Source organism: Rhamphochromis sp. 'chilingali' (genome assembly GCF_963969265.1).
Source record: "Rhamphochromis sp. 'chilingali' genome assembly, chromosome: 15".
Lineage (NCBI taxonomy): Eukaryota > Metazoa > Chordata > Actinopteri > Cichliformes > Cichlidae > Rhamphochromis > Rhamphochromis sp. 'chilingali'.
The window spans coordinates 28,021,008-28,048,480 of NC_137942.1; the positions used below are offsets into that span (position 1 = coordinate 28,021,008).

Consider the following 27,473-nt stretch of genomic DNA (forward strand, 5'->3'; position numbering starts at 1 on the left):
AGATTCTTATTATGGATGTGTAGTCGAATGACACTGTCATGTCAGTATGCACCGTGTCTGTGTCGATATGTTGAATCTTTGCTTTGAAGAATTAAGACAGCTCTGAAGGCAAAAGGGGTCCAACCTAAAACTAATGAGGTGTAACTAATGAAATGACCAGTGAGTGCACTTTGGGGTTGTTTCCTGTTTTGCTTGGTCTTGTTTAGGGTTTCACTTCCTCTGTGTCTGATTGGCTCCTGTTTCCTATCCCCAACTACTCTAGTTGGTGTGTATAAATAGCCCTGCCTTTCTCTTTGAATTTTGTGCTTCACTTTTTCCTCCCATGTGTTCCCTTTCCTCATGCTTCTTGTCTGTGTATTTTGGATGTTTGCTTTTTAGAGTTTTACACCTTTATGCTTTGTTTGTTCTGGACTTAAGGTTTAAATAAAGCCTGAGGTTTTTGTTCTGTTTTTATTTTATGGTCCACCTTAAAACATTTCAGTCATTTAAACATGACAATTTAAACATCTGCAGCAACAAAATTGTACATACACATTACATACAATCTTTGAATAATATTGACAGAGGATATTTTCTTGCTTTTCTAAGTTGAACTTTCTGGGGGCTTTATCCTAACTTCTCTCATCTTTATATTGTTGAAAGCTATACAGTACTTATTTTCAATAAAAAACACATATGGAGATGCATGTCCAGCAAAAAAGAAATCAGAAACTTTCTTAAAATTCACATTCATTTACAGTAATTTCCACTAGATAAAAATAAGCCAGGACAAAAAAGAACTATATATAACATCACGGTTGTGATCCTGAGAGGGTGCCTAAAGCTAAGTGCTGACTCAATCATTTGAGAATAGCAAAATCCTGAAGAAGAAATTAAAGGCAGCTAGTGTATTTTAAGATTTCCACGCACCAGAAAGTGGCAGAAATGCAAACTGTAATCAATTGTTCATGGAGAATAACTAATAGCTCTACACCCAGAATTATGCTTTAACCAAAGAGGGTCACTAAAATCTGTACATGGATTTTACTCCCAAATGACTAAGCTTTAGCTCAAATACACTCAAATATTGCACAATACCCTCCAGCTATATTGCACCATGGCCAATTTTAAGAAATACCCAGAACACTCCCCACCCCACCCATCCCTCTCATACAGAAACAAAAAAGAAAAGCAAAAGAAAGAAAATGTTAAAAACAAAGGAGCTTGGCCCTAATCCAGCTTTTCATATGGATCAAAAACAGTGTTGGTTTATATTGCACTTAATGATAGTCCTGCAAGGGTGGATTAATTCTGGACTATATTCGTGTATCGTGTCTTTTTCTAATCACTGCCTCTCAAATTCAGTAGAAAAGTTCACAGAGTGAACACAGGCACTTAGGAAAAGACAAACACAGAGCTCAGAGTATCCAGCTACACTTGCACTGCAGTATTTAATAACCTGATAGCAAATGCTGTTGTAGATCTACTGCGGTGAAACTACAGTTTAATGAATGTGGACTACAAAAAGTGAGCCTTTCATATGTCTCTGTGTGTGCTCTTGTCGCCTTGTTTCACAGGCTGTAGAAACATGGGACAAATCAGCAGCGCATTCCTGGGGCTTCAAATACCGCTATTTCAAAGACTTTGGTGTGTCACATTTATGCAAGAGGTCCTTTGACATTGGCATGTGACACAGTGGGTTATGGCTGTAGTGAGATGGGTCTGTCACTTCCAGCTTGTCAGAAGAACCCCTTGGTGTCACATTTCAACATACTGGATAGAGTCATTTTTCACTCTGCAGAGTTATTGTTGTGAAGGAGAATATTTTAGCCCACACGCCAACCTTTTCCTGCACCCACCGACTAGTTTTAAGTACCCGAACCTAACCAAGTACCTTTGGTGCTAAACTAAACCAGTAAGTGAAGAAAAAAACAAACACAAAAAAACACCAAGTGAAAATTAATCACTAACTAACAAAGTGCAAAACACCCATGCAGTGCGAACTTCTTTCATATTGCATCACATCACAAAAGAATGACCTTACTGGACTTAAGACCAAGTGTATCATGTTGTTCAGACAAATGGAAAACACTACAATGGGTCAAATGTGTTCACCAGCAGGTGAAATTAACCTAAGCCCTTAACACCTAGTCGATCATATTTGATAAATGAGTGCTTCTACACTATCAGTTTGATTTTTGATTTTTTTTTGCCCCAGAAACACCTAAATAAATTGCACAATACATTTTTAAGCAATAAGCTGCCAATAAATAAATATAAACCTATAATAATTGGCAGATTTAGCCAATATAATACAAATTTTAACTCATATATGTGGAGTAATACCTTTTTATTTGTCATAAGATTTTATAAACACTCCATTTTCAAGAAATGTGACTTTTCTGGCACTTATTTAACAGTTCAGGGTTTAAAGGGTTAACAATGTAGACTAGAAATGTGTCTTTGATCATTTTACTATTAAACAGATTCTAGCAATGACGACTTAATAAATACTGATACATTTTATGTGAATACTCAGAGCCTAACATGAGTCTTATTTTCATCTGTCCCTTTGGTTTGAGTTTTCTGTTTTTGCCACCTTATTTGATCACTAACACACCAAAGTCAGCTGTCTGCAGAGAGGAATCCTAATGGAAGTAATCTGTATCTTGCTGCTAAGCAGCAGGTCCTGGCTGTTTCCTAGATGCCTGATTTGGCCCTCACAGCTTCATGTCATTATTCTAGAAGATGCTAAAATGTCTGGCTGTTGTTCTCATATATGCTCTCTGAAATTCACTCTTTCATACACTAAAAGGGAAAAAAAAAGATGAAGCTGGTTTTGTTTAACACGGCTTTGAAGGATTGTGTATCCTGACTTCTTTTCCTCCTTCTTCTGAATGAACATGTTCAGTGTGAAATTGCTAATTACAAAGCTAGATATAAAATAACGCACATGGGTGTGAAATGTATTTATCTAAAATGTTATTTCTTTCCGCTCTCCTCTTCTTTAATAATGTTGCTCTAATCCTCCCTGCTTTCTTGTTGCTCTCTTTATTCTCCAACTCCCACCGCTTGTCTGTCATCTCCACAATCCTCTTCATTCATCTCGTGGCTCAGAGTAAAACGTCCCCGCTTATTGCCTCATAATAGACACACGTTCATAAAAAGGGCCAGTCTGAATACACACTTGCATTTTACTAATACCCACAAATTGAGATTTGATTACTTACACACACACACACACACACACACACACACACACACACACACACACACACACACACACACACACACACACACACACACACACACACACAGCCAAATCCTCCAGCCTCCTTGTGAGGACAAAAATGGGCTGTGTAGTCATGATGCCGATTGTTAATCACATCTCACGTCTGTATTAATGTTTCATTCCTCGACTCATCTCTAGTTTTGCATCATGTGACCAATGCAACTGCCTGTCACTCACCTTTACGTACTGATTTTGCAGTTCGCTGAAGCAACAAAGTCGCACGTCCTTGGTTTCCGAATGCTTCACACTACCTCCGCTTTGTCATCGCGCACGCTTGATGAGCAGCTTAATTTCAAGGAATTATTATCCTGTTGTCTCTAAACTGCAGTGACAGCCTCATCACATTTAACCGTGAGTCCTTGAAGGAGCAGTCGGGACAGAGGCAGGGAGCCAGAGTGCATTCTGCCGCAGCCGAGAGAGATGATTTAAAAATGTTGGTTGAAATAATGCGCTTCATGATTCACACGGATGCCATCAATGCATGAATAATGTATTCCTGCATTACTAACCCTAACCCCATTAACTTTCTACCTTCAGCACAGCGCCCCCTCTTCTTTCTTCACTCATAAACTCATCTTCTCTTTTGCTCCTGCTGCTTCTGAGAGCAGGGATTTGTTTTGCAAAGTGAGGCAGCATAAAACATTTCACACACTCTACACAAAAAAATTTATTCTTGGCTCTCATATAACATGAGACAACAATTTTGATTAAAAGGCAGCCAAAAATATAAAAATCATTAAGAAAAACATATTTTGTATAAACCGATTGTATACCAGTCAAGTAAATTTCATTTGGCCAGAGTCAGTTAAAGTTTTACAGTGTACTTATGTAACAAAATTACACTGAAAATTTACATCTAATCAGATTACTTAAAGTCAGTGTTATAAGATTTTATCAACATTTAGGGTATAAATGTTGAAAGGTACAGATGAGTTTTAACGTTGTAGTTAGTCACAGTTTATTGGTGTAGTTGGGTACTTTTTTCCCCCCACTGCTGATGGCTGTTTCCCGCTTTATTAATACTAGACAAAGACATTTACAGGTTATTTTTGAGTCTAAAAGCAACTTAAATCATCTCATCGAAACACCAGGGGATCTAAATGTAACGTTAAATCCATAAATTAACATTATTATATTTTAAATTTTTGTCTTATTAAGGGTTTATCTGTTCAAAACTCCCGGCCTGGTGCGTGTTTTCACTAACAAGGTGTATTCATGTAAACCTAATATTTTCACTTACACCCACTCAGTAAACACTGTCTTGTTCAGATTGGTTGGTTTATAAATAAGTAAGTCTGTAAGTCACGACAGAGTAACTGAACAGAAAATCATGAGACTCCCTCACAGTATACACATGTGTAATTGCACATTAATAATATTACCATATCATGCCTATTCTGTGATAAAGACCGTCATGCTTGATCAGCACAGGTGGGTGTTATTGTTGTGCTACTTTGTACTTTATAAAAATGTAGAGCTGTTAAATCCTGTTAATCTCTGTCATGGGTGACTTTCCAGAGCAACACCAGACAATTCACACGCACTGTTTGTGTTACACTTTACTGTTTAACTTTACTGTAAAAGGCACATGCTATTCCAATAATGGGCTCAACTTGAAGCAATATAACAACATACAAAGTAAGTAAGACTTGAAAACAGATGCTTTAATGCTTTAACACAGAATCTATTTAGACGTTTGCAGAACAATCCCATGGAAAAGTAAACTCACTTTTTTTCTTGCTTTAAATCAATTAGGTTGAAGATTAACTAATGTAATAATTTAACTAATTGAATGTAATTTCCAAGTGGACATACTTTATAAACCTTTTAATTTTCTAATTTAAAATTTTACTTGATTTAGGCACGGTCTGTAAAGCCTGTTACTCGAGGCACACTGTGAGACCGATAGGAGGTAAATCTCTGCAAGCATATCAATTTTGTCAACTAAGAGGTTCTCTTGGGAGGATTATGTCAGCTGGACAATAGGGGCAGGATGGACAGTGCTAGAAGCAGTGAGGAGTTGGGAATGTTGAGTGTGGGGTTTTGTAAAGCCTTAAAAATAAAGGCTTTTTGGGGTTATAGTGCTGTTAAATGCTTCTAAAATGCCTGCCACCCACTCCTCCACATCTATGCCCCAGGTAAAGTGTTAAAAAGCGCTATTATCTCATATTTTGTGGCGTACCCAGGCTTAAATGCTCTGCAGACAAGCTGTCCCTGTGGAAATAGACGCTATCCTGCCTTTTAATTGCCCCCTAAATGCTTGTCCAGAGTCTCATACTACCCATAACATCTCTGATTTGAAGCTTCTGATTAATCCCCCCGTAGCTTTGATTTCATGCTTATATTAGTGTTTAGATGGTTGCCATGGGAAACCCAGTGGGGCCGTGTGCCTCTAATGAAAGAAATCACTTGGCTGGGCATGCACTTCACAGCACTGCTGCACTGGCTGGCTCCCTGCATGCTTTTAACTCTTTCAGCTTGGCTGGTCCCTCATGGAAATTTATCAAACCTGACTGAAACGCGATCATTTTCTGCATCTCTCATCTTTCTTTCTTTCATTTTCTCCTGCTCCGTTTCCTTTTACAGAAGTGCTTCAGATATTGCCACTGTGAATGTAAATGGTGAATTATATTAAGCATGGAAAGAGTAAGAGCAAGGCTCATGAATCTGTGGAACACAATCAGTGTCAATGTCGGTCCCACTTCTGTCACAGTCTGCATGCATATTGTCAGGATGATGAAGGATATATCTGCCATAGGTGGTTACTCAGGGCTCTGTTGCAGTGTGTGCTATAGTCTTTGAGTGGAGTAGGCTCTCATACAGATGAGCCTCACAGTTGCAGCCCATTAAGGGATCATCAGTCTGGAAAGCCACCACTGTTCAGACTCGCTGGGAGCGAATTGAACAAAGTCATCTGACCAGACTCTCTGCTCCAAGCCTGATGCTCATCACAAAAACAGCAATAAAACTGTGAGCACCCAGCAACGATGACTGCTATTTTTCGCTCACAGAATGTGCAGCACTGTACTGAGGTTACAGCTCTATGGCACTACAGCCAGAGAGCTCACACTTAATTAAAGAGATGATAACTAAAGTGTGTAATTAGCTATTTTCGCACAGTGGGTTCTGAGATCATAAGTAATGTTTGGAGCCGCAATACTGTCATGGCTAAATCCTTTGTAGAGCTATGTCATGTTTATAGCTGAAGATAAACAAATCCTGAGCTCATTGTCATTCTGCAGTGAACAGTCTATGGAGTTTATGAGTTGTTCAATTGTAACATATAATATGATCGCTTCTATTCCTGCCACTCCATTCCTGCCATGCCATTAAAACCACTGAGAGGTTAAGTGAACCTAATTGATTATTGCGTTGCAATGTAATGTTCTGAAACCTTGGTGCCTTGCATGCTTGTGGATATTATTTACCATTGCTGTCAGCACCTTCTAATGGTGGCTGCATCCCCTATCAGGACAACATGGCACATCATACCACAAAACCACACCGGAAGAACAAGAGGAACACAAAAAATAAAGAAAAAATAAAATAAAACCAGGTAGTAACTTTGACTCACTAACTACAGGGATCACAATGGAGTCATGCACAAATGGCATGCTTAAACTTGGTCTATGCACACACAACCCCCAGTACTATTGGTGCACCTAGAAATGGTATTTGGAGTGTATTTTTTAAAAAATTATAGTGATATTATACAAAACAATTTTTGAAGATTTACCAAAACATAATGTGAAGATGTGTCTGTAGATGGCCTGGTCAATCTATGTTCCAGTCCTCTCCTTTATATGTATATATCTGAATTACCCCTAAAAGAATAACACTGTATAAAAGCAGCAGAAATTAGCTTCTTCTGAAGGGCTTAGCCTTCTAGGTAGCATGCAAGTTATTCTGAAGGGGCTAGAGCTGCTACTCTATATTGAATGAAGCCAGCTGAGGTGGTTTTATGTCTAGGATCCCTCCTGTGACAAAGGCAACCGAGGAGGTTGCTTTTGGCTCCCATGTGGTTATCTCTGCTTAGACTGCCGCCGCTGTGATCTGGACCACAATGAAAAGTAGAGGATGGATGGATGGATGGATGGATGGAACCATGGCTACTATGTTTTTTGTGTGTTTCCAGATTCTTGTTGGAGAGCTGTGCGCCTTCTTCACCAAGGCAGAGGGAACCCAGGAGAAGACCATTGTGACTGCAGACTGCTGCTACTTCAACCCCTTACTGAGACGCATAATACGCTTCTTGGGTGAGCATGCTGTAGTGTCTTCCACAGTCCCTTTTTCAGGCTTTTGAAGTGACACATCTAAATCTTTCTAACCATTTTCATATATAAACTGTGGACAGTGTCAGGTCACGATTCCTCCAAAAGGATGGAAGCTCGGTGCAGTGTGCAGGTAGCTGGAGTTGTAACAAACACTTGTAATGAATTCTCTTTACCTGTTGTATTCTGACACTGACTTGTTTAAACATCACATAGACTTTGAGGTACTGGGCAATGCTTAGTCATTTTCAACAAAGTAATGTATTACTTTTCTTAAAAGTGCAAAATATTCACAGCACTTCACTTGGTCCACATTTTGCGGCGTGTGACCATTAGTAACAAAGGCACCAAGCACTGGGCATGGTGGTGGCAGGATCATGCTGTGGGGATGTTTTTAAGCAGCAGGAACTGAGAACTAGTCAGGGTTGAGGGAAAGATGAACATGGAGTGCAGCAATGTTCAGAGACGTCCATGATGATATACAGCTCCAGAGCACTCTTGGCTTCAGGACTGGGGTGAAGGTTCATTTTCCAACAGGACAACTACCCTAAGCACACAGCCACTGGGTGTATTTTTTCTATTTTTTTCGGTAGTTCTGCAAAGAAGAAACTACCCTAAAAACAGGTATGCCATGCTTGTAGCATCACATTCCAAAAGACTTGAGACTGTAATTGCTGTATAATATAATGGAACAAGGCTTTACATGACACAATGTGGAACAAGTGAAGCACTGTGAGAACATTCTGGATGAACTTTAATCTACTTTGTTACTTAATTACTCAGCATTGAAAAACAACCTAAAGAGAGTTTAAAGTGATTTCCACAGTTCTACTTGTTCATGTTCTACTATAGAAACATGAACAGGTAGAAATTAATGCTACAATGCTGCAAGACTGACTGCTCATCACTGCTTTCGTTACCTGGGCAAGACTAAACTCTGGCTGCTGGGCTGGGGTCAGCATGCAGTAAGATTTAACGTCACTTTGGGTTCTTGGCTAGCTATTTGTTTGATGGTAAATGGTAATGGGCTCGTTCATATATAGGGTATCCACTCAGCGTGCAGATAACTTGTAACACAAGTAATGACTTTAATGTAACCGTAATATAATTACTGAATTTAGTGCAGTAACACATTACTTTGGGATGTGTTGGACCCAGCACTGCTCGATGGCAGGCTTTAATCTGTTTATTTGTTTTTTTTAACATTGGGGCTCTCACTTACAGGCATCCTCAGTCTATAAATAAGTGCTTCATAAGTGTGTAATTGAATGATGAAAAATAAAAGAGAATAAAAAGTACCATTTAACATTATGAAAGAAATTGCTGAACTGGAAAAACCTGACCTGCTGTTTGTCAGCCACAGCTGGCACATGAAGCTGTTAATTGGATGATCAAATGTGGCATAATGTTTGAGGTAGATTGCTCAGGATCCTGGCAGTAAGGCTCCCATGAATATTAAGAAGCCTACCAATCTGCATCTTGAGCTGAATCAGCTGAGGAGGAGGATTCTGTTGCAATTTCACACATAATAATGTGTTGGGGCTCTTTGAAGTAGAAGCATTTACTACTTTTATCACCTGGTGACGTGTGTCTCTTTCAAAATCTATATTTTCTTTTAATAAAAATAAAATATATGCTTGCTTATTAACTTTTCCACAATTCCCCCTTCTCTACACTCTTGTCCTGTCCAGGTGTTTATGCCTTTGGTCTATTCACCACGACCATTTTCGCCAATGCCGGCCAGGTAGTGACAGGAAACCAGACGCCTCACTTCCTGTCTGCCTGCCGACCAAACTACACAGCATTAGGCTGCCAGTCCACGATGCAGTACATCACAGAGCGACGGGCCTGCACAGGCAACCCACTGATTGTTATGTCTGCACGTAAATCCTTCCCATCTAAGGATGCAGCACTCAGCGTCTACTCAGCAGTGTACACAGTGGTAGGTTGGACAAAACTGGAGGTGATATTGCTACTGTAAAGATTTAAGACTTAACGGGAGTTTCAGATGTGTTCTAGCAATTGAAGCCCACCTGCTGTCTTTACTGTGTTATTTCAGGCCCATGCCAAACTTTCTGTTTTTAGTGAACACCATTGCCACTAGATCTCAGATTAGGATGAAATCAAAGAAGACCATCACATATTAAAGAATGCAGTCATTTGAAAAGGAAAGTTACATAGGGTCCTGTGGAAAACGGCAATAAAATGGCTTGTTGAATTGCTTTTAGCATCCATAACTTGAAATTAGAGATGGACCGATCCGATATTACGTATCGGTATCGGTCCGATACTGACCTAAATTACTGGATCGGATATCGGAGAAAAATAAAAAATGTAATCCGATCCATTAAATATCATGAAAGCACCTCACAAAACTTGCAACACGCCGTAACTCACCTCAGAACGTTAGCACGTCGGAGCAGTATGCATCATGTGATAGAGCGGCTGTGGCATGCGGGACCTGTCGGTGGTCTGGATAGCATTTGGAGCTTCGCTAGCAACCCGGCATGTCATCTCCGACAAAGTTATCCCCGAGAGAAGTAAAGCAAGTGTGTAAGTCCATCTCTGAATGTATGTAAAGCATTCCTGCGTTAAGCTTAACAAGCAACTGCCTCTTCTTGCTGCTACTTCAATCATGAAACTGCTTAATGATCAGCTGATCTGCTTTTCTGTCACGAGTGAGTCCGTCTCTCTGGTTTGTTTTTGGCCCACTTTGCACCAGAAAGAGGAAACCAGTGGCTGAACAACAGCAGCACGTTTAAGCTTGATAAGCTGTCGTTAGAATTTATTTAATATTACTTTCTACTCGAGGATCTTTTTCTACATAGCTGACGGCTGGTAACTGTGCAGGGGCGGATCTAGCAAAGTTTAGCCAGGGGGGCCGATAGGGCATTAACAGGGAAAAGGGGGCACAAAGACATACTTTTCTTTCTTATTCTCATTTAAAATGTCTAGCTTTTAATAAATAATTATCTGACACCCAAAGTTTTAATTTGATGTAAAATGAATAGAAGTCAATTACTGTATATAGTATATAGTGACTATTAAGTCTAATATATATACCCTAGTAAGCTATAGTACTTTTTCCTTTGGAAAGGTACCATCTGTGCAGTCTGCACTTTTGTTGAAGAAAGATGTTGAATCTATTTAATATTTCTTGAAAAATAATTGATTTCTGTGCATTTTTTTCACACTGCATCAAATTAAAGTTGATTACGTCGATTAAGCATCATGAGGTGGAGTGTGAGGGGTGGTTCCCTATTTTTTATTTATTTATTTTTGTTGTTGCTGGGAGTTGGAACCCTATTAGTTAGGTTGCTTAATATTTACGCTAAGTACTCTTTAAAATACCAGAATAGGGAGGATGGTGTAGGTTTAAGTTTATTAGATTGATCAGTATTGCTGAACTATGAAATATTTTTTTTTTGCATACAGGTATAACAGAATAGCTTTAGTGTAGTTGTTGTTTTAAACTTGAGTATGAACTTATACAAAATGCAGCAAGATATTAAAAAAACAGTTTTGTTGATTAAAAAACACTATATCGGATTCATATCGGTATCGGCAGTTATCCAAATTTATGATATCGGTATCGGTATCGGACATAAAAAAGTGGTATCGTGCCATCTCTACTTGAAATAAGTGTTTTCTTTTCTTCTTTAGGACTTTGCTTAAGTTATTTGAGGTTTGTGGGCACTCATTTATGCACCACTCTGTTATAGTCCTGCTACAAGTTTTCACTTGGGTTGAGGTCTGGACTTTGACTCGGTCAAAGTCGAGTGCTCATCTATCTATCTATCTATCTATCTATCTATCTATCTATCTATCTATCTATCTATCTATCTATTAGGGGTGCAACGATACACAAAATTCACGGTTCGGTTCGGTTCGATACTTTGGTGTCACGGTTCGATATTTTTTCGATACAAAAAAAATGTTCATGCCTTTTTAATTTGTCATTTATTAAAATTATAAATATATATTTTAACTCAAAAGTACAGTTTTTAAATTTAACCCTAACCCTTGTGCGTGTTTTTTATTTTGACAGCGAATGCGCACCTGCGGACCACTTATGTGCAGCCCTGGTTATTTAGCTCGTCATATTGCAGCCACAGAAATTATTTTGTCCATGAAACCATAAAGCTGCACTTTCTTTTTGCCTTATAGTCTGATTTGTCATAACTTCTCCGTTTTGTGGTAAGCTTTTCTTTGGCTGTCACTTCTTCACCCTGACCTGTCTTATTTGGCTCAGCAGAACTAAAATATATATCCTGCTGTTTTTACACACGCACTCACATAAGCTCAGCGATTCTCTGCGCGATCAACCTCTCACATGTTTAAGCTTGCTGCGGGAGATTTCACTTGTCATGTTTGCATAGTAAGCTAACGATTAATAAGACGATGCCAGAGGAATTGGTGCACAAATTATCATCACTCACAGATCAGTGCTGTTGCTCTCTATACACAGTTCGCGCGATTGCAAAGTGAAAGCAAAAAACAAGCGCAAATTCAAACACGATTTCAATATGTCACATATTGACAGTGGCTCACCGATGCCAATGATATAATTACCCAGCTAAATTTCTGAAAGAATGCAAAAGCATTGACATATATTTTTCCTTCCTACAATAGCCCGACGGGCAGGGCAGAGATAGATTTTGGTAGCCCGACTGGAAAAATCGCTAGCCCCAGGACGTCGGGCTAGCGATATTGCGAGCCCTGTATCTGATTGAGGAATCACTCATCTTTGGAAAAGAGAGTTTATTACAGAGAAATGTCTCTTTCCAAAATAAAAGCTATACTATCCGCTTCTTCTGGGCTATATTCTCAGCAGCATAAGGAGAATCATGTGCTAACAGCTGTCTAAATGACTCGGCTAAAGTTAGTAGCATGCTTGTTGTTTTTGTCTTTGCACTAGGATGATGTCGGCGTAAATGTGCAGTCATATTCGTTGTGTTCTCACTAGTGCTTTCAGGTTAATCTCGTTGAAATGACCTTAACGCCACAACACGGCAAATCTCCGTTAACGAGCTACCGCCGATCGCCCCGTGCATGGGGCTAGACGGCCAACACGTTAACGAGCTTACTGCGCTAACACACTAGTTCCCACCCATGTAATTGAGCATTGCATGGCACATCCAACATACTGTTTTACTTTAGTCCATGACTCGCTTACCTTCAGGGTCATACGTCACATGAAAACCAAAATAATTCCAAACGCCAGATCTGATTGAGGTTGGGGGAGGTCCATGTTGCAAGGAGAGCTTAACTTCTGTCTTGCTAGCTTGCCCTGCGCTCTTCCTTCTGACTATGCTGTCTGTGTTGAGCGCTCAGTGGATCTGCGCTCGACAGTGCAGCCTAGGCGGAGTAGTCGAACGCAGATTCACTGAGCGCTCAACACAGACAGCATCGTCAGAAGGAAAGTTGATAAAATAAATTACAAATGTTGTATTGTTCGATACATATGCGTACCGAACCGAAAGCACTGTATCGAACGGTTCAATATCGATACGAATATCGTTGCACCCCTACTATCTATCTATCTATCTATCTATCTATCTATCTATCTATCTATCTATCTATCTATCTATCTATCTATCTATCTATCTATCTCTCTCACTCACACGTGGCTGCACGGCACTAACGCGTTAAAGAGCTAACCACGGCCTTGCAGCCCCACGCACCAGGCTATCCGCGATAACTCGCTAATGGAGATTTGCCACTTTAATGCAGTTATGGAGTTAAGGTCATTTTAACAAGATTAACGCTGACAGCACTAATATAAATTTAACCTTTTTACCTTTTACCACTCACATTTAAGCAAAACAAGGATGTATGCAAGTAAACAGACCTTAACAAAAACATTTGCAGAAATGCTGCCTTCAGTTAAAAAGGCACCACCTACCAATTATTTCAACACTGATTAGTTTGTTTCTACCAGTTTGTATTTGTCATTTGTAAACAATCATTACCACGCTGAACAAGAAATAACACTGGCTGTTATTTGATGTAATCAAGTGGATACTTATGCTGATTTCTGCCACCTCAAAAATTTGATTTGTGTTTAGCCTGAACAAAATTTCAGATTATATATTTCCTCCCTTTGTCGAAACAGTTAACAGGTACTTTAACTTTAAAGGTGGCATAATATGCTCACTTTTATCTCAGTATTTTTATTCTTGTAACTTATCCTATGCTATGCCACTTAGTGCAGTTCCTCAGTTCACCTGCTTTATGCTCCATTCCCTTTTAAGCTAACTTTCTTATGATTAGTTCTCCTTATGATTAGGTAAATGCTGTGTTTAATATGACCATCCACTAGTGTAGCTGAATATATAATGAGAGAAAGTAAGGACAAGCTACATAGGTCCACTTTAACCAGCCAATTACAGGAAGAAAATCTCTTGTACGTCTTATTACCTGGTTTAAAATAGTGATGTATCTTATGCACTTGCATGCTCTTTGTGGCTTTCTGTGTTTGTTGCACCCTACTGTGCGCTCCCTCCCTTATGCTTCTTTGCAGATGTACGTGACACTGGTGTTCAAAACCAAAGGCACGCGGCTCACCAAGCCCACTATCAGCCTCACGCTGCTTTGTCTCGCCATGCTAGTCGGTGTGGTCAGAGTGGCTGAGTACCGCAACCACTGGGCTGATGTCCTGGCGGGATTCTTCACTGGGGGAGCCATCGCTGTGTTTTTGGTGAGGAGAGAATAGAAGGAGCAGAGAGACAGGCAGACAAATAGATTAAAAAAGAAAGACATGTTCTCAGTTTTTTAAGCGCTCCATCTTTGCATGTAAAGACGAGCTTACTTGCCCCTGAGAGCACTGTGAAAACAGCTGTGTAATGTCTCATATGGTAATTTATTATCTTTCTTCATAATCTAAAACAATGTGTCTTAGAAAAATGTCCTGTTAGGTGCTTTTAATTATGAAAAAAGACAAAAATGGTCATTAATGGGCTACATATCAATCAGATGATTAAAGACCACATTAATATCTCAACAGATTAAATGACATTCGGAAATAGGTTTACATGCAATTTTAATATGCTGCACCACAGTAGCAGAAGTCAAGCAACCATTTTTTTAAACCACACCCCTTTTTGTTACTGTTACTATACCTGGCGAGCTTTACATTTTCATGGCATGAGTCATGCTTTGGTTGGTTCTAACTTTCCCGCTATAGTATCTGGTTTTGTTTTGACCAATTGCTTTGGTCCACTATAACAGTTTCCCAATGCAAGTACCACAATAATAAATTACTCAAGACATTTTCTTTGCCTAACTGATAAAGAAATACTGAAAAATAACCTTAATCTGACTATAAAATTGTTTTAAGTGAATTTCTAGGTTACTCCTTAAAATAACTGTAACATTTAAACAGGTAACAAAATGTTTTGTATAATTCATTGAATCAAAGTTGAGAGTCTCAATTTCAATTGTACACAGAGTGTTTCATTTCAAACCTATTATAGTGGCATAGAGACCCCAAATTATGAAAAATCATGTAACTGAAAGTTGCAGACCTAACAGTAGTTAGCGGTGCCTGATAATGTTTTGCAGTTTACACCCACTCATCATGAGCATGAATGCCATGGTAACTTTGGACTCCTAATTATTTCTTTGATATATTCTTTTTCTAGGATACTCTTTAATGACTTTAAAAAGCAAGAATTGGGTGCAAATGTTTGACTTTATTTTGGATTTTTTCTAATCTAATGTAATGCAATACAACCAGCAGCAAAACAACCCCAGATTATGATGCTACCTCAACCATGCCTGAGGCTTGGTGGAGTGTTCTTAGTAGGGGTGGACGATATAAACGATATACGATAGAAACGATATAAATTTGGCCAACAATAGAGATTTTGACTATATAGCTCTATCGCGATAGCGCATGTTGATGATGTCATCAAGCTGCGCCTGTTTTGGTCAAAAGCATCCTGCTATGCGATTGCATTTGTCCCTAATCACCAGAATCCCTCACATTAACTTTTATCGAGTGGAAAGAAAGTTGGCGTTCATCCTCCAGCTTCACTGTGCTAATGTTATGCTAACATAGCTGTGTCGCTAGCAATCAGGTAACACAACATTATATACCAGGTAGTCCAACTTAAGTAACCCTGCAAACGCCACTGCTGTTTACTTTAGCTGAACATAAAACCTTTCTTCAGGAGTGTTAGGTTTTGCCATGTGGGCAGCAGCATGTCTCAGTTGAGCTTGACAGTGCCACCTTTGGAGCAGGGCCTTCTTTCTTGGTTAGCACTGTCTTAGTCCATGGCTGTGAAAAAACCCACATCACTTTGGACAGTGACACTGGTGTTCCAGCAGTTTCCAGGTCATGCCTTGGAACCTTGGTGGTTCCTTGGTTGTTCCTGAATATCCTAACATATTTCTTCTCAGCTGAGGGTGACAGTTGGGTTTTCTGGTGGGGAAAAATCCAAATAACTTGCATTTACATAGAAATGTTTGAACTGATGGTGCAGTTGTTGAGACCTTCCCAACTTGTGTAAATCTGTAATTCTCATTCTTAGATTTTCACGTGGACTTTCCCATTCTGAGTATCGAGTAATCCAGAGAGTACTGTCAAATTCTTTTTATGTTGAGTTGAAAAGTTGTAGAACCAGTTGTAGTCAATCATGATCACTAATGAGAGGTTAATATGCCGTGACCATGTCAAGTTAAAAGACAAGAACCTTTCGTACCACATATTAGAAGATTTAAGTGAATGTATGTCGATATCTGAGTATGTTTGAGTACTTTTGACCCCGTGTGGATTGGAGAACAATATTTAAACTTGTCCATTAAAGATGTACACTGGAAAAAGAACAGTTCAAAGTTTTTATCCAAAGCCCAAAATAACTTTAACATTCATGCTCTTTGATAATTCGGTCCTTTTTTCCCCCAAAGCCCTTGTAAACCATTTTGCCACACAGGAAAATCCACTAAGCTGTTACTGAACAATCTGATTAGGTGTTGAATTTGACAAATGGTCAATTTCTCTCATGTGTCTCATTCTGGTCCCAGTTTACTCTTTATGTTGGTTTCTATCATCAGGTGACTTGTGTGATTAACAACTTCCAACAGCTGCAGCCCGGTCTTCCTCCACCGCGACCCCAACGTCCCGAGTCAATGCTGGGCATGCCGATGGTGACACTGCCCTCCGTGGAGAGTCCACTCGAAAAGTTAAGTGGCCCTCAGGTAAGGGGCGGGGGTGGGTGTGAGGCACAACTGTGCTCACAGAAGGGCTGAGATACACACCCCTTGTCTCTTAACTGAATCCGTGACCTTCCTTTTGTTCCTCAAAAAAGAACAAATTCAAACATGCATGCTCCAAGCCCACCCGCACGCCCAGTCCTAGCAAAACACCCAAGTGAATCCTTTAAATCTCTGCGCACGCGAGGCTTGTTGTACCCTGATAAGAACGCATGTGAGATTTGTTCTAGTGGTGTGAAATGAGCCACGGTTATGTTTCAGTCAGAGGATGGAACAAATTCTAGTGTGAATGTTTGCTTTGGAAAGAGGTGCTGCTTACTCCTAAAAATCCCACAGTGTTACAAATTTTCACGTTATCTGGTTTATAGAGAGAGCCACTTGTGTATTTGAGGTGAATCAGCAGTTTGGCTGACACACTCCAAGTGTTATTTACCATTTGGATATAATGCAGAGCACTTGGCTGAAGGGAAACTGTGAAGTCAGCAGAGGCTAAAAGAAAATAGTCTTAGCTGTGGAAGCGATCCCCTCAAGTTATATCTGCTCTCCGAAAGCGCTGCATTTTCTAAAGCGATTCTCTCAGGGGTGAAGCATTTAGAAAAATATCGTGCGTCCTCTGTGGTCTCTCACTGTCTCTAACCCTCACCTGACTGCCTTGTTTTCCTCTGTCTCCCACCTTGCCTCTCTCCTTTCAATCTGCTCCCTTGTCCCTCACTCTCCTTCAGCATCTTGCACTCTCCTCCTCCTCCCCACCTTACAACACCTACGTCCAACCATTCTAACCAGCTTTGAATATTTTTTACCCAACGTTGTCACCCCCCCCCCCCCCCCCAACACTATCTCCACCATCTGTTGCCTTATTTCTGTTTTTTGCTCTGTCGAACATCTGTTCTGTCCTCCACTCATCCCTGTACATTGCTCTTGATTATTCTTTTCTTCACTTTTCTCTCTCTTCCTCCGCCTCCTCTCTGCCCCGTCCTCCTCTCTCTTTCTCACTCCTCTCTTTCCCCTGCAGACTCCGCGGGGATCTCCGTTCACAGAGATCACATGACCATCAGCCCTATCGGTTCCCCGCCACCCCCGATGTCCTCATACCGTCTCGCTCCATTTCCAGCGAAGTCTAGACCAGTCGGAGCAGCACTCACCACAATGCGCCGCCCATCCGGCTGGGCGGTACACAACATTGCACCGCTCCTATTCCACGCAGGTCTAGACCCCCCACCCCTCCTAATACATGATACACAGCACACACATCCCCCGTTGCCCTCTCAACCCCCGGGGAACCGATAGGCAAACTCTTCAAAGACTTTCTCTTTGTTGGAATACCAGTAAAGTAAAGCTCTGATCAATAAGTACAGAGTCAGGTACATCTTTTTTTTCTTTCCTTTTTTTTTCATGTTGAAAAATGTAACTAATTTTTTTATATGTATATAAACTCAATCACATGAAGCTCACTTTCATCAGCAGTGGTTTGCTCTGTTACAAAAACGAAATCAAACGGTGACCACTGAGAATGTCCGCTGCTTCTTTTTCTCCAACCGTACGAGCGCACGCCTGTTTGAGGAAAGAACCCGAAAGGTGATGGTGAGCTCTCAGGATGCGGCTTTGACGTGCGCCGTGTTGGACCAAAGAAACCCACCTGAGGAAATGTGTGCTGCTGAGATTTACCCGTACAAAACATCCTTTTAGCAAGCCATATGAACACACAAACAAACACACTTGCTCTCCTTATTTCATCCCATGCACGTGCACACAGACACACGCATAAGCACCCACCAGGGTTGAGTAGCAGCTTCGCATGAGGTTTCCCAGGATCAAAGGATCCGTTTCTTATCCTTCAGCAGAAGCACCAGACAAAAGCAAACAGGATGAAGGTACAGACATCTTCACTTGGCTATCAACTTTGTGTTTTCCGTCGCTCTCAGATGGTTGCAATTTTGCCAAAACCTAATGTGAAACAGAAACACACATTGGATGAGACAAACCCAAGCTCCCGAATGCAGGTGGCACAACAGTGAGCCAAATTAAGTGCATCACATTCAGGAGCAAATATTTGTTTTTTGCTTGTTTTTTTTTTTTTGTATTCTTTTGCGAAGAGGAGCCTTCATACAGGACACTTCTCTGTGATGCCAACTGACTTTTAAAAAAAATGTCTCTTTCATTTAACTGTGGAACAGCATCGCTCATCCCGAAGTGGCGTCTCCTTTGGCTGCGTCGTGTAATTACTGTGATTTATTTCTGAGATTTTATTGATATATTGATTTACTGACGTTTGTGTATATACGGCGTGGTTGCCATAAGCGCTCCGTGTGGCGTGACAGTTTTGCTGATTTTGATTTGCACACTCCCTCACGATCCACTTTTGTCTTTTGTTCTCTTCATTTGCCTTTGTTTGCTTTTCCTTTCTTTACAAATACATTTTGTTTTTTACATTCTCCATTTATCTCTCTTCTCTGTGGTGTCTGTATCTAGGCTAATATGCCATCACTGTGCTGTGAAATGTTTCCCTCTGCTGGACAAACAAACACACACACACACACACACACAAACACACACACACAAGCACAGACACACAAAGCACAGAAGACCTCGTTTTACAGACGTAAACTCTAACATATTTGAAAGCACGCACATGCACAAGCACACTTATACCCCCTACTTGTTACTGTACTTTCCTTCTCCTCTTCCCCACTTTCTAACACCGAACCTGTAAGATATTGTACATAGCTCTTTTTTCTATTGAGAGTGTGATTTTTACACGAGCATCACCAAGACTCTGTGTGGCGATTGAAGGAAAATCTTGTTTTTGTTACAATGATGGAGAATTCGAGCAGACGTGCTGAACCACTCTGAACCACTTTCAATTTGCTGCGTCTGTCTGTTGGACTGAATAAAGCTGGATTGGAAAAGTCATTTTACTCTGACATCAGACACTATGTGATCCTGACTTTCTGAGTTTTATTAGGCCATTTTCACTTTCCTTTTTTCATGCTTTGATCATCCATCCATCCATCCTCTACTTTTCAGTTGTGATGGGGCAAGAGTGAGGTTACATCCCAGACAGGTCAACAGTTTATAGTGGGGCCATAAATTTAAAGCATAGATATCTAAACACCCTAAGAGATCTATTTTTCCTTTTTCAAGGCAATAGGTCAAGCTGTGAACACACATTTCACAAATTATTGCATTCTAGTTAGCACTAATATTTTATCTAACAGCTTTCACATCCAACTTAACAGATTAAGAGCTTTAATTTGATGAATGGTGTAATATTAATGATGAATGGGCATATTTTCTATTTTGGTTCTACTATGCTCTACTATGATCACCAGCCAGCTGCTAACTTTGTTTGTCTGCTGTCTACTTGGACCAGTTTTACAGTTACCAGAGGTTTCCCCACTGAAGGGAGCTTACTGCTCTTAAGTCTTAATTATCTGGCATAAAGTGAGACTCATTCATGATACCAGCAGATCAGCTGATCCTCATGCTATTCCACATTAGCTGATCCGACTTATGCTATTTGAGTTGGTGTAGCCTGTCTGCAGTTAATGCACTTCTGCAAGCTGCTTTGCAACCCACCTTGATCACTACCCCTTCTCGAATGCTCTATCTGACTTCATCAATGTCATGTCTATTGTGTAATAAAGCCGCAAGGTCCCAGAAAAGAATAATTGTTGCAGATGGAAAGGCATGTATCGCTTTTGGTTCCCCATTCATGTGGATGTAAGATAAAGATGGCCCAATTTTCTGATGATAGGCCTGTGTTGTAAATATGTGCCTCTCTGGCTAATCATTAGCATTATAACATTAGTGATAATACGCCATCAGACTGCGTGACAACAACTAAATCCTCCATCAGCCTACATATCTTTAAGTTTTTTGTTAACCTTCCTTACGAACGCTCCACTCACACTCTATGTGGCTGTCATAGGTATCACTTTGGAAATTAAAACAAAAAGAACATAACTTCTCTTCATTTTATTTTTTTTTAATTGTGCTCAGCTAAATAAAAATGACCATCTTTTGGAGATCCAAATCTAGCACCCAGTAGATTTTATTTTTCATTATAGCTTCTACTTAACCAAAAGCATGTGTTTGACCATTGAGAATATGTGCTAAACTACCCTTATATAGTTCCCTGATGGATGCTAAGCTTCATTATCATCAGCATCTTGTACTTGTGAGAGGTTTGATTTCACTGAAAAAACAAATAAATAAATAATCAAAACTGTGACATTTTGATGGCTCAGAGAGCCAGGGCTACTTATACCACATAGTGTACCTGCAACTTTGTGAAGCTGAGTCAGACATGTGACCTTTGCTGCATGATGGCCCTTTGTTTCATGTGTTTCCTCATTTCTTTCCAGTCTTCAATGTCCCAGTGAAGCAGAAATGCCTTAAGATAATCTTGATGACAAAATGTAACGAAAGTGTTTTCTAAGCAGTGACTGGCTGTAATTTCATTTGCAAGTGCGAATTTGTCATTTGTCCAAATTCTCTGTGAATCCTCTGTGATCCAAAATGCACAAATGAGACACAATCAAACATGAAAGGTAAACACGCCCGCCACGAAGACTCGGATTCTCCACCGGCTCGACTGCCGTCGCTGCAGCTTTACTTTCCTGTAAAGTCTTCGGTAACACATGTTTAAAAATCAAACAACAAACAGTTGACTGACATGTGAATAAAAAGCACCAGTCTCCTTCAGATCTGCTACTCAGAGGCAGGACCGTGTTTCCTTTGATCCTGATGCAGCAAACCCTCTGTTTTTGTAAAGATTTGTGTGATGAGAACAATAAATGGATATTGAAATAAGAAAAGCTGTCTGTGTCAGTCTGCACTTCTTGTTTTGCTGTTGTGTTCTCAGAGTGATTGGCGGTGATTTTGTGTGTCAGAGCTGCTGCATTTGTTTTGCATGTGAACAGGATGCTTTTTTTGACTTGAGGAAAGGAAGCGGGGAGAAAAGGCTGCCAAGTCACACAAAAACTGGACGAAAAAATCAGCATCAGCAGGTCTTATGGAGTGATAGCTCCAAATTTTACATTTTTGGTTAAAAAGGTTATCAATATATAAAGAGGAGGTCAGGAGAAAGTTAGAACAGTGAACTGCCATGTAAAACACAGTGGAGACTCTGTCATGGTTTGAGACTGCATTTCATTTCGTTTTGTTGGGAAAAAGTGATAACGTCAGGGCTTTTTAGAAAGCCTTCTGTCCCCTTCTTTGTATTTTATAAATGCAGCTCAACTCCTAAAGTATCTTCTGATCTCCTGACATGGAGCCAAAGTATCACTGATTAAAAGAAAAAACTAATAACAAAAGGTACAGATTCATTTAAAATGATTAGTCACGACTTACTACATTATTATTCCCATTCCTTTCCCATATACACATGGTGTATATCTCCAGATGACAAATTCTTTACAAATGTGTCAGTACAGCAATGAAAAAAGTCCCACATCCAACATTCTACTTGACAGAAAGTACTTAGCAGTATTACCAGCAGCATGTCTCTATGTTCATTATCATTAAAAATCATGTTACTGGATCGTTAACTCTACATAACCTAGGCCCTTTGTCTCTTGATAAGTCTCACTGGGTGTCAGAAGTTTAAACATTAGAACAGAAAAAATGTTCTTTTATGCTTTTAAAGTTTTAAAGTGAAGTAGTTGTTTAAATGTAATCAAAATGAGAGAAGTTTTAAGGTAATTTTTCTCGACTTTAATTTTTTTAAATATAAAATCTTACTACCTAAAGTTACTTTTGAATAAATGTATGAAATCAGTTGCAGACAGGGTGCCCTATGTCTCTCTAAAATGTCTAGCTGCTGAGTTGTAAGTTAAAGTAACATTAAAGTGTCACGAAGCAGACCTGCGGTAGTTGGCTAATTTCCACCTCCATCTGTTCCATAGGGAACTCATCCTGCTTTATTCGTGGCCTCTACTAGAGTGGCTTTGCATACTTCACAGCTCAAAATAACCCTTATTTATCTCGAGCTGATGCAGCCACACACCTCATCCACTGTCTGAAACATGCTGTTTTAGCTTCTCTTCCATTAAGACCACCTTTAAGCTAGCATCGGGCACCCCTCCTAACAGGGTTAGGCTATCCACTTTCATTGACATTTATAAAGCCAGGAGTAGAGAAAAAGCCTTAAAGTATGGCTCATAGGGATTACTCGCACATACACTGACCTCATTGAACCCTTGGCCATCTTTCTTATGAACCAGCACCGTAACAGAATATATATGGCACGATCTGATGAGATATCCGCACGTTGGTGTTGTTCCTACATCATCATTGATCCAGGATCATCAACAATGCAACTGATCAATGCTTTAGGTTAGCAGGAGCCAAGACATTAGATAATGCTGTTAAAACTTTCACAAGCGAACCAACACGAATAATGTAAATCTGACTAACATGACATCATTATGTTGTATAAATGAACAAATAAAACAATTGAAATGCTGATAATTTGTTCCAGAAAGGAGTTTTAGATAAACAAAGCCTTTTTTATCCTTTTGTTTTTTGCTTTCTATCCCCACTTTGCAAGGCTATGACATCACAAAATGTGATTGGCCAATTGCAACATTATTATGATGCAGGAACTCCAACACAAGGATATCAGATATATTGCATTTAAGAAAGATATTAAGAGAATCACTGGCATATATGAGTAATTCAGAGGCTGTGATGTTCAGACTTGTTTTTACGCATCAAGCTCCAGAAACTATTCACAGTCTTCCACTTAATAATGACATCATCAGGGGACATGCTGTTCCAACTGTTCTCACAGGCTGCTCCGCATGACTGCTGAACTGTTAAGTCTGCAAAGTGTTCTTTTAAACCTACAGCACAACTTTTAAAATATTCGAAAAAAAGAAACCGAAAACAAATACATACATAGTCTCATTCGGCATAAATTCCCAGTCTGTTTAAAGCTGTGTGACACGGCAGGCTCAGTACTGCCATCATGTGGGGTAAAGCGTTCCTTTCCAACACACACCTGAGATGGAGCTCAATGATTGTGAAGGGGAATTATAATCTTTTAGCCCAGTTATTTTCAGAGTTTTATTTAAAATATGTTCAAATGAATCAATTAAATATGAATGAAAGGAAGTTAAACTACGGTGTCACGCGTGCTGGGAATGACCACATGAAAGAAAACCATATGAAACTTTAAATTCAAAAAAATTTAAAAGTATGCTTTTTCTCATTTTCTTTTTAACAACACTTGACTGGCCACTCTCAAGGGGTGCATGCGTTTGCGGGTTAAATCCACACGATGGCGTTGTACATCACAGACATGTAAATATTAAGGGAGGGAGCACAAAGTCGGCTCCAACAAAGCATTCATCCTCCAGACGTGAAGAGACATCTCAAGCTGTGTCATGAAATGAAAGGAACAATCAAAGTTTCTAATGAGAAGATCTGCACCTGTGCACGCTAATGAGTTATAATGGCATCCATTTCCTTAATGTCACAGATAATGGTAAGTACTGCTTATACGTAAGCGTCTGCGCGCTCTGCAACTCTGCACGTGTGATTTGCACTGCGAGTGGCTCTTTTTTGACAGATTTTTTTTCTTTTTCTTTTTCTTTTTTTCTTTTTGGAGGGAAATTCGGGCCCTGAAACATGGAACACTATCCACGGAAAGCTGATCAAAGAAACCTTACAGTACAGCTGACGCTAATTGCAACCAGCTCAATTCTCCAGACTTTTAGAGAGATGCACCTGCAATTCCTAAAAAATAAATAAATATATATATTTTTAACTGCCTGACTGAATGTAAATGACTACCAAACATCCCAGTAAGAGAGGTTCAAAGGATGGTGCCGTTTCCTGGTGAAATCCCACCTGCAGCATCTTTCTGTCTCTTTTTTTTCTTGCCCATACAGGCCTCATTAGTGTGGGCAGCACAACTCCTTCTGTTAGTTTGCTGGGAATTTTAATTCCACTGTCTTCTTCTCTGCATTCCTATCGCAAAGCTTTTCTTGTAATTTTTGGTAATTTTATTTTCAACCAGAAAGCTCTTTTGGGTTTGAAGGTAAACGTGATTGGGGTGACCAAACGCTTTAATACCAATTCGGAGCAGAGAGGGTTTTGCATGCTGGGGATGAGTGCGCAAAAAATATGACTGCAGAATGTGCACTAAGAGATTTCTTAGAGAGAAATCATGTCATTTTTGTCTTCTTCTTCTTTTGCATAAGTGGAAAAGAAATACACTGAAACAGTGACTGTCCTTGTTATTGTTTCCAGGAGTCTGATGATTTATGCTTATGATCCTGATAGATACAATCAACATCTTTCAATTCAACAGAGAGAAAATATATTAAAAATTCAAGGCTGAAGCCGTCTAACTGATTTATGCTTCGCAAATATGCATGACGTGGAGAGGCAAAGGTGAAAACACAACTGATCCTTTATCTCCTTCCCGAGTCAGTAAAACTGGACAGTCAAGTTGCATATGGGCAAATGTGGACCATTTGCTCAGGAGATGATATCAAGTGAAGGTTAATCAATATTTATTGAGTAATTTAGTGAATTTAGGTGACCCATCACTAAACCTTAAATGATCTCTATTTTTAGCCTGTCGGGCTTCAGATTTATGCACATGTGTGAGCAGTGTGCACAAGGCTGAGAGATCTTCAAGTTTTTCTCTTTCCAAACCAACAAACAGCAAAAAAACACAACCGCACTATGCATCACATCTTCTACATAATGGGAGAAAGTGTAGATCTTTAACCCTATTATGCCCTTTTTATCATATTTGATACATGAGTTTCTGAGACCTCTATCTCATCAACATGATCAGTACTTGCCATAATTTCAAAATGTTATGGACAAAACTTTTTTTTTTGTCTTTTGTTGTTACAAAAAGTTGCACAAAATGCCCAATGTATCGAAATGCGATACAAAAAAATATAATAAATATATAATAATGGGTCTTACAGGGTTAAATATTTGCAAACATAAATATATATTTAAATATTTGCTGCCCATTTAGACACTTATTATCTTGCATTCAATGACAAGAATACAGGCACCAGTCATTTTTGAAAGATCAATTGCTTCTTAACACAAAGCAATCACATGGAAGAAGCCCAACACTTCTAGGCATGAAGATATGGTCAACTTGGCCTCCTAAAGTTCAAACTGAGCATCAGAATGGATAAAAAAGGTGATTTAAGTGACTTTGGACTTGGCGTGGCTGTTGGTGCTAGATTTGGTCTGAGTATGTTAGAAACTGCAGATCTGCTTCTCAACACAACCATCTCTTGGGTTTACAGACAATAGTCTGTAAAGAAAATATCCAGTGAGCAACAGTTCTCCGATGCCAGAGGAGAATGGCCTCAACTCAGTAACCACTCATTACCACCTAAGTATGCAGAAGATGATCTCACAATGCACTGAAGTCAAAGTAGATGGGCTACAACAGCAGAAGACCACAGCAGGTACTTCTCCTGCCACCTAAGAAGAGAAAACTGAGGCTACAACAACTATCACCAAAAACTGGTTCAGGCTGCTTCTACTGAGCATTGTTTAGAGACCACAGGCACATGTATACAACCGCTGTGAGTCAGAAGACTCACAAATTCCATCTGCTTTTATATTTTCTTAAATATTTAAATGAAAAAAGTGCACAAACCTCAGAGTATCGGACAACGTGTTACTGTTGAGAGGTTGTTCTCCAATACTGTGCTGGACCTTACACAGCCATTCATATCATATGATACACGAGTTGTATAAAGTCCAACCACATCTTCAGCTCACTGCTGGATTATTTGTCACTACAGGAAGTAACAAGCCTTCTGAAATGGTTGCCTTCATGTAATGAGTTGCTACTTTTAGCCAGGAAATCCGGTCCTGATTTTAATAAAGTTACGTTATGAATGAATTTTACATTGTTGCAAACATTTCAGCATGACTCTTTATGGCAGGGACTTCAAATCAAGCTGTGTGTCTTCTGTACGATACCACAAGTTCTTTTGACATCTTTCCACTTGGAATTTAAATGTTCCATGCACTAAACAATATTTGTTTGTTTTTTCTTGAATAAACTTTCTATTATCCAGGTTTATGCAGCGAATGCATTTCAAGCAGGTTTTATTTTATTTATTTATTTTATTTCCAAAACTATAAACAGAATAATTTTACAACTGAGTAAATAAAATAATATCTTCACAATAATTATTTCAGTCTTTTGCTTTTTATTTCGTTGTGTGTTTGAGTGTGTTTAAAGTGTTGCCGTGGAACCTGATTTGAATTCTCACTCCTGTAGTTTTGATTACAGCAGGGCGAGCAAGCGAGCAGGCAGAGGAGAGGCACCACACAAAATCTATAACAAGCAGACGATGGGGGCATTCCCACTCGAATCTCAAATTCCGTCCCACTCCACGTTGTCTCCCATCTGCCGGGATATGGGGCCTGTTTCTAAAAGCGGGTGCTGTAGGTTCGGGGCATCAGTTTCCCCCTGACAGTTTGGAGGTGAGGCACAGTCAGCTGAGCTGCTGCACTGAGGAAGTTGCACATGTCATCATCGTGGTTAAGTGGAGGAGAGGAGGAGAGACAAGCCGGATGAGTCATGATGGAACAGAGGGAGACGTGGAAGGGAGGGAGGGGAGAGAAAGTGAGAGTGTGGGTATATGTGTGTGAGTGTGTGTGTGTGTGTGGTGCTGTATTGAATTTCTATAGAAAATAAGCCACAGAGCAGGTGT

At 39.7% G+C, this 27,473-nt stretch overlaps 1 protein-coding gene across 4 annotated transcripts in view; it reads left to right on the forward strand.

The window, feature by feature from the left end:
* Window positions 1-21,547, forward strand: part of plppr2a (phospholipid phosphatase related 2a) — an 87,097-nt gene extending 65,550 nt beyond the window's left edge. For 2 of the 4 annotated variants that reach the window (XM_080906277.1, XM_080906278.1), the window contains 5 exons: window positions 7,407-7,527; window positions 9,234-9,484; window positions 14,066-14,242; window positions 16,600-16,727; window positions 17,771-21,547. In XM_080906277.1, coding sequence (XP_080762403.1) covers window positions 7,407-7,527; window positions 9,234-9,484; window positions 14,066-14,242; window positions 16,600-16,727; window positions 17,771-17,879 — 786 coding nt within the window. In that variant the 3' untranslated portion in view covers window positions 17,880-21,547. Of the gene's footprint in view, window positions 1-7,406; window positions 7,528-9,233; window positions 9,485-14,065; window positions 14,243-16,599; window positions 16,744-17,480 lie in introns of all 4 variants that reach the window. The other 2 variants (XM_080906279.1, XM_080906280.1) reach the window with 2 other exon arrangements.
* The last annotated feature ends 5,926 nt before the right edge of the window (window positions 21,548-27,473 follow it).